General features: G+C 36.3%; 1 protein-coding gene across 1 annotated transcript; it reads left to right on the forward strand.

The window, feature by feature from the left end:
• Positions 1-951: 951 nt before the first annotated feature.
• Positions 952-1,561, forward strand: LOC107849654 (probable WRKY transcription factor 50; the record flags this gene model as incomplete). The annotated part of the gene is given in 2 exon segments (XM_047401795.1): positions 952-1,321; positions 1,418-1,561. Coding segments are annotated over 2 exon segments (410 nt in total), but the record flags the coding sequence as incomplete, so codon positions are not given.
• Positions 1,562-8,909: the final 7,348 nt, after the last annotated feature.

The raw sequence follows: 8,909 nt of genomic DNA on the forward strand, positions 1-8,909 counted from the left end.
TGCCTTTGCCGAAGATTTGCTAATTAATAATCCAATCATCATCAATCTAACACAATCAAATAAAAAAAGAAAAAGATGTAATCACAAGAAAATGTTAAAATAAGACTTAGAAAAGAAAGCTGGACACTCTTATCTTAATCACCTCAAAAAACAAAATAAAGCAATCAGTTAAAACATAAAGGGAATTATAGATACAAAATATGAAAAGAAATTAAATAAAAGGGAAAAGTGAAAGTATTCTCCACCAAAATTATCTTTATTCCTTTGCTGTCCCATATCCTTAAGGTACGAATGCAATTCTTTTTATTAAGGTATATTACCTACTAATGGATAGGATCTGAGCCCTATACCTCAACGGTGAAAGATATGAAGCTTCACAAATAAGTTAACCCTCAATCTTTACGAATTTAATTAATTATATACACTGTTAGTGTGCAAATAAACTTTTTTCAGTAAAATCGTTAATATGTGATAAAGATAATTATTTTAGTAATTAAATTACCAAATCGAATTTATTATAGATGATTGTTTATTTTCAGATTTTTTTGACATCATAATATAATTATAAACCATACACTATATACGGCTGTTAGCACTCGAGCTTTGAGAATAGAAAGTTTTTAGTAGGGAGCATTTTATCCTTTGAATTGAAATTTTTAAATATAAATTTAAATTTAAATGTGAATTAAAAATAAAGAGAAGGGTTAAAGTAGTAGCATATTTATATGTGGACAGAGGCATTACAAAGACATAAGTCTCCTCAACATGCGACGACTTATTGAAGAAACTGATAACGTCATCCATATGACATCACCACGACCTACAATCTGGTTCCACGTGTCAAAATGAGCACCTTCCTTGTACCCTCCAAGAAAGAATCCATGAAAGTGACTCTAAAAACAAAAAGAAAGAAATAGATAAATAGTTAAATAAATAAAATATAGTGATAAAGAAACGGATGGAAGAGCATAAATAGACACAAGACTTGAAAAGTCCATCTAACACTTTGAACTTGAATTTTGATCACATTTCCATCTTCTCTTTCCCTTCCAACAATGGAAAATTTTTCCTACAATTACTCAAACCCTAACCCTAATAATGGAGATATTTATAGCTCGAATTTTATCGATACACCGGAGAATTTTGAGCTCTCCGATACACCGGAGAATTTTGAGCTCTCCGGTTATTATCTCTTCCCTGAAGATGGATTGAGTGATGAGTTTTTGTCACAAAATGAATTTGTTCAAAGTGCTTCCGATAGTAGAGGATCATATTCCAATATTAAACCCGCTCCAACAACTACTCATCATAACATGCAAGTGTATGCATGAATATTCTTTACATAAGTTTTTTTACCTTCTTTTGGCTGATAATTATTGCTCAAAATTAATTATTTTTGTTTTCCAATTGTTAACAGAAAATGTACAAAAGGTGTAATGAAGAAGGTGGATGCAAAGTCTAGGGTTGCATTTAGATTTAGATCAGAGTTGGAGGTGTTGGATGATGGATATAAATGGAGGAAATATGGCAAGAAGATGGTCAAGAATAGTCCAAATCCAAGGTATTGTTGAATATTATTTCCCAATTTCTATAGTGGATCATATGATGATCCATATATAACTTTCACACTAACATACATATAGTGTTACTATGTTATCCGTACCATCTCTATTGACTGTCTCCTATTATAAGATCATCATTATTGATAATGCATGGGTAAAGTGTCATGATTAGACCTTGTTATTTTACTACTAATTGCTTATAATTAATGTTAATCTAGAAGTAACAACAACATACCAAGTAGCACTACCAAAAACCCACTATTTCCCATTGAATTTCCACCGAAAAATGTTGAGTGGTTATTTCTCTAGATATTTTGATTGAATTAATGAAAAAAAATAAAAAATAGTAGTGCTTTCACATGAAAAAAAAAAAAAACTAGAAAGCTTTTTAGTGTTTCAATAGGAATCTGTTTTTCATCAGACGTTTTTCTAATGAGCTGATTCAGTGGGAAATGAGTGGAAAAACCAAATTTCCCACTGAGCGATTGGAAAACTTATGTTTCTAGTAGTATGGAATCTGGGAAAGATAGTGTATACAGTCTTTATCCCTGCCTTGTAAAGATAAAAAAATTATTTTTGAAAGACCCTCAACTTAAATTAATCTAAAAGCAGTTAAATGCTTATCCAATATAGTATATTATATATTACCATATCCATTTGTAGAAATTAAATGATTATATGCATGCTAGCTAGAGTTTCTATAAATTATTTTTTTTAAAAAAAAAAATTGGGGTAGGGGAAGGGAATTATAATGTGGGGAATCGAACCCTCACCAACACGGTGGAAATTCAGATAACTAACCAACTAAACTACTAAGATTCCCCTCTATAAATTAAATTAAGTATTTGAGTAATAGAATAGTCATCTTATCTCCGCCCACAAAAATAAAGAGGAAGAATCCAAACAGAATCACTCTTAGGTGTAGTGGATTCACGTGATAAACATTAGTACATTACTCTAATACTTTATACAGAGAAGATTAAATAGGTGCTCTTATTATAGTGTAGCAGCCTATTACTCTAATACTTCATATATAGAAGATTAAATAGGTGCTCTTATTATAGAGTAGCAGCCCTTTGACTTTGGATACGTATATGATAAATGTGACATGAATTATCAATTTATCATTTACCTACATTTTAAAATAGGGATAAAAGCGGGGAGATGTACATGCGAGACAATGGGATTTAGGCTATGTGGTCCGAGGGGGATTAAAGTCTTTACAAATTAATGCAACTTTGGCCCTCAATCCCCCCACACGACCCCCTTTGCCATCCCTAGCTACAAGGTTTTCAAAAACACACAAATTTAGCAATCGAATAGAGGGGTAATGAATACCTAGATCAAATTTTACTGGAAAAGCAAAGAGAAAAGAGACAGACCTGGTGAGTGAGAGAGAGAGAGATGGAAGAACAAGTGGAGGGGAAAGGTAGATAAAATGGGTTGTGACGGTGAGGTATGCCACATGGCGTTCATCTCATAAAAAGGCAATGCCATGTGGATTGAGTTTCTCTCTTGTACAATCCCACAGATGGAGGATATATTTGAACCATATTTAAGTAAGAGTGGGTAATATTTGTACAAAAGTATATCGGAGGATAAAATCGGTCCTTTTCACATAGTAAAGAGGCAATTTGACCTTTTTTTGCCTTTAGTATAACCTACATTTATATAATTGTAGAAATATGTTTCATACTCATCCCTATACAGCTTAAGGTAGAATACGGGTTTACATGAGTTCAGTATAAAATCATAAACTTTAAATCTTGAATCTACATCTTACTGTTGCTAGAGCTTCTGTTTGTGACCACCATTATGTGGAACTTGGTTCACTTGTTTGGTACCTAGCTAGGGGACTACTTGAAATCCTAAGTACTAGAGCCAAAATGAGAAATAGTACATATCCTTCCAATTTCAGTACTTTTATTTTTTTTTTGGTAATAATGAAAGTTTCATAGAAATTAAAGGGAGCCCAGTAGTACAGTTACATGTTTTCAGTTTATCAACCAGGGTTGATTTGAAACACTTGATGAGTGTGATCTACCCTACCATTAGAACTAGATCTAACACTTCTTTGAACAGTAGTTCCTATCGTGTCTGTCCATAGCGCGTTACGGACACACACTGGAGAAACTTCAAAAATTCTTGCTTCATAAAAAAACGTTGAGTTTGCTCCCATTTTTTCTAGTAAATCAGCCACCATATTGGCTTCCCTAAAGCAGTGGTGTATTACTGGAATCCCCAACCTTCTTAACCTGCACCTGCAATCATGAAGAATACCATCATATATATCATGATTTTCTTTAAGCATCCTTATTATTTCCTGGGAGTCCGTGTTGATTTGAGTAGGTATTAATTGATGACTTTCAATGATTTTTAGTCCTTCATTCAAAGCAAGTAATTCCATAATATTGTTGGTTCCAATAAGAAAGCTTTTTGAATATCCTAGCAACCAATCACCTTTGTGGTTTCGAATTACCCCACCAATACCCCCCTTCCCAGGATTACCTAAGAAAGACCCATCGATGTTTAACTTAAAGGTTCCGTGTTTTGGAGGGATCCAATTGATGTTGATAGTGGTTAAGGTATGAGGGAGCTTACCATCAGAGTGTATGTGGGAGAACTCAACAGCTTATGTATATGCATCTTTGAAGGAAGCATTATACATTTGGCCAGTGAAGTTGTTAGTATTCCTAGTTGTCCAAATTGTCCATAAACAATAAGGAAGTATTTCCTCCCAGATAAGAAGTTTGTCAAACTTTTGGCTTCGAATATTCTTCCAATTAGTAAGGCAATTCAAAGAAAAAAAGTCAGTGGGCTTAAGCTTAGAAGGTTGAGTGGCTTTGGCACTGAGATCTCTCCAAAGATGCTTAGCTTTGATACAATCAAAGAAGATATGATTTTAGTTCTCCTCTTCCTGGGGATATCTTTTACAGAATTTCCTGCTGGAGATTCTTATTTTTGAGAGATGAGAGTTGGAAGAAAGTTTGTTATGAAAGAATTTCCAAAGGAAAAACTTAATTTTATTAGGGATATGAATCTTCCAGAACCCAGACCAAGTATTGTCCTGTTGAGTATGTTTTTCCAACTGAGAAACATGATTGTAGGCACTAGCAGTAGAGAATTTCCCACTACCAGTAAGTCTCCAAAGGGGAGTGTTTATAGGCCTTTTGGTATTGGGAAAAAAGTGTTAACAATGAGTTGCTTGGTCTCGAAGGAAAGGTTAATGGAAAGATTGTCAAAATTCCAAGATGAGTTGGTCTAGACCTCAGTAAGTTTAAGATCTTCATCATTTTTATTAAGGGGGCCTTGAATGGTATTCCTAAGGAGAGTGTTATTTGGTATCCATCTGTCCAGCCAGAATCTAACATGATGACCATCCTTCACACTACAGGTGCTTGCTTCAGTGCAAGTCTGCCAAGCCTTCGCTAGACTGATCCAGGTCCTAGATCCTGATGTAGGTTGAATGGTTCCAATGGAGTTGTATTTGTTGGTTAAGACCCTAGTCCAAAGAGTTATTAGTTGATGATTAAACCTCCAAGCTAGACTCATGAGCAAAGCCTTGTTCCTAAACTTAGCTTTTTAGATGCCCAAACCCTCCTTAATTTTTGATCTCGTAATTGTATCCCAAGAAATTAAATACAGTTTCCTCTTTTCAGAGGTGGAACTCCAGATAAAGTCTCTTAGGGTCTTGTCAATGACCTTAAAAATTTGTCTAGAAAGTTGAATAAATTGTATGATATGGTTGGGGATACTTCCTAAAGAAGTCTTAGCAAGAATAGGTCTTCCTGCCATATTGAGTAATGTAGCTTTCCAGCCACTGAGCTTCTGCCTAAGATTGTCAAGAATGAAGTTATAATCCCTAATGAGTGGCTTTTGGTGGAAAATAGAGAAACTTAGGTACTTACCAAAGTCTTGTGAAGGCTTGATTTTGAGGTTTTGAGCTAGGAGCAGCCTCTCATCATGGTTGCAATTATTAGAAAAAATGATCTTGGATTTGGAGATGTTGATCTTTTGACCTGAATGTTGACTGAAACTGTTTAGGGTATTTATGATAATATGATAGTTTTTTCCATCAGCTCTAGTAAAAAGGGTAAAATCATTAGAGATTCTGGGGCCTTTCTTGCTAATAGAGGTGAGAGTTCAGTTAAGAGTATCCACCTCCCTTCTGGAGAGTAGCTCCATGTACATGATAAAAAGGTAGGGTGAGAGCGGGTCCCCTTGCATAATCCCTCTTGTAGGCTTGAAGAAGTTAGTCCTACCCCCATTGATAAGTATGGAGATGCTGTAAGTGGAGATGCAAGCCATAATGAGCTTAATCATTTTGTCAGGGATATTGAAAAAGAATAGAGCTTGCCTGATGAAGGACCATTCAATTTTGTCCAAAGCTTTTTCAAGATCAATGTTTAAGATCATGTTGGCTTTTATCCCTCTTATTTTAGCAAAGTGGGTGATGTAATCCTGGACAATGATAGCATTATCGGCAGCACGTCTATTGGACAGAAAACTAGATTGAGTATGACTGATCAGAGTAGGGATATGTTTCTTCAAATGATGAGCTATGATTTTGGTAATGATCTTATACTGAGTATTACACAACCCAATAGGTCTGAAGTTCCTGAGGTTAATGGCATTCCTATACTTAGGGATTAAACAAAGGTAGGTGTTGTTCACAGCCTTCTCCATAGTGTCTTTATGAAAGGTTTGTCTGCAAAAATTGACAACAGCTGGGCCAATGATATCCCAGTACCTTTGATAAAGTAGGGGATGGATACCATCAGGGCCAGGAGCTTTGTCAGGCTTAAAGGAAAAAATAGTAGATTTAATCTTAGTAATTTCAGGAATGGCCTCAAGTCTGGAGTGTTCCTCCTTGCAGATAGATCCTCTAGAGAATGGGTTTAGTTGGAAACCCAAAGGAGCAGCATGATGCTCAATAGAATAAAGATTGTTGTAGTATTGGAAGATAAAATTCTTAATATCCTCTTCAGAGTAGTTTCGATTCCCAGAATCATCCCTAAGAGAATTAATTATATTCCATCTTCTCCTATTTAGAGTAGAGGTGTAGAAGAATCTGGTATTGCAGTCTCCTTCAGCAAGTCAGCTTATCTTGGATTTGAGTCTCCAAAACTCTTGTTCTTGTTGAAGGATTAAGCTATAATCCTTAACCAAGGTGTGCTCTAGTTCTTGGAGGAAAAGGCTATGAGGGTAAGCTCTAGATCTCTGAATACCCTCAATTCTAGCAAGAAGGTTCCTTTTTTTGTGGAAGATGTTTCCAAAAACATCTCTAGTCCATCTGGTAATCTGTTCTTGGAAGTGTGCTAGAGGTTGAGTAAGATTTAAGGTTGAAGAGTCAAAAGATTGCCTAACCATATCAGGAAAAGAAGGGTAAGAGCACCAGATTGTTTCCATTTTGAAAGGCTTGACAACACCAGATTGTTTCCATTTTAAAAGGCTTGAAACTGATAGGAAGGTTTCTTTTGAGACAAATCAGTAAGGGGGAGTGATCCGAATGAGTCCTAGGAAGATAAGTAACAGAAGCTTCAGGGAAAAGATCAATCCAAGCCTGATTTGCAAAGCATCTATCTAGTCTTTCAAGAATAAGGGAGCTTCTATTCCTATACCTTTTATTAGTCCATGTAAACTTGCTTTCTCTAAATCGTAAGTCAATGAGGTTACTTTTGTTGATGCAGTCCCAGAAGTGGGATGCTCTGCTGGAATTAAAACTATTTTCTCCAAATTTGTCAGAGAAAGATAGAATCTCATTGAAGTCCCCACCCACCAACTAGGATTTTTGAAGGTTATTATTAATGGTATCAGAAAGGTCTGTAAGTTGATTTCAAAGAACTTTTCTATCTTAGAAGTGGTTACTAGCATATATAGCGCTGAAGTACCAACAAGAAGGAGGGTTGCTAACCTGAACAGTTACATGGATACCTTGAGGGGAGATGTTGATGTCGTTAATACTGATATTATGATCATTCCACATAATGACCAGACCCTCTGATGTCCTCACAGCAGAATATTGAGTTTTGTTTGAGAACCCCAAGTCCTCAGCAAGCTTGTTATGATCCCCCATCCTGGTTTCAAGGAGTGCCAGGATAATGGGCTTGTGCATCTCTATCATGGCTTTGCAATGCCTCTTAAATTCAGCATTGTTGGCCCCCTAGTGTTCCAAATGATGCAATTCATCATTGGCATAGTTGGTATGTCCCATTCCTGGATATCTATTAGGATCTCCTTTCCCCTTTCCATTACAGAGTCTTACCTTTTTTTCTTCTTGGATAAAGGTGACATTTTGACCTTATAATAAGCTCCTGTTGCTGGACATGGGGGAATTATCTTTAGGTCCATCTTGTTGATCTCTTTAGGAATAAGAAGAATTGAAATCTCGCTTGTTACCTCTTCGAATGTGAGATGGACTGGCCTTTCTAGGGTTATGGCTTCTATTTTTTTGGAACTTTCAGAGTTTGTAGTATTCCCTCTAGTTCTATATTTCCTTCTCTTAGTGCTTCCAGCGTTTTGTCCCTTTCCCAATTTAAGGGTGGATTCAGGGGAGGCCCTGAAGGTGTCAGGGCTATCTGTCCTTCCCCAGATATATTTATAAAAAGAGGGCCTTGTTCCAGCAGTTCCCTTATTTTGGAAGGAAAGAAGGGTAGAGTCTGATTCATGGCAGTCATTTCTGTATTCATCAAGTGTGGAGTTGGAGGGATTGGATTTGGTTGATTGGTTAGGTTCATAAGGGTTGTCATCCATATGTTCTGACCATATGATTTGAGCCCCTGATTTATCCCGTCCATGATTAACTGGGCTAAGTAATGAGGATTCTGAATGAGGATTTAGAAGTGAAACCCTTCCCAGGTTAAGTTGAGAGGTACCACTTATTCTAGTAGGCCTATCTCCAGCCAAGATGTTGGTTGGTGGTTTAATGGTAGTAGTGGAGTGGTGAATGTTATGAGGTTCTGGTTGGAGTTGTTGAGGAGGCTTGTTGGAATCCTCATTATCTTTCTTCTCCAAAGTTGTGAAAAGAGGAATGAAGTTATGGTTGTTGTGTTGGTAATTAGTGTTAGAGGGAAGATGAATAGGGGAGATAATATCCTGAGTGTCTCCTTCCTCAGTTATTTCAATATCTTTGATTTGATTGTTAGCAGTGATTTTCTTGGTTGGGTTAGGAGCCATTGGTGGAGTAGTATAGGAAGAAGAGGGTTCCAGATTTCTAGGTTTGGAGACTTTTTGGGTGAGTGATGAGACCTCAGCATAGGGATTAGCATTACTATCCATTTTAGTTCCTAAAGAAATATTAGTCAAGGAAACCTTATGCTGGTTATTGGGACTTCGGGTTCCCTTGGA

This window comes from Capsicum annuum, chromosome 12 (genome assembly GCF_002878395.1).
Source record: "Capsicum annuum cultivar UCD-10X-F1 chromosome 12, UCD10Xv1.1, whole genome shotgun sequence".
Lineage (NCBI taxonomy): Eukaryota > Viridiplantae > Streptophyta > Magnoliopsida > Solanales > Solanaceae > Capsicum > Capsicum annuum.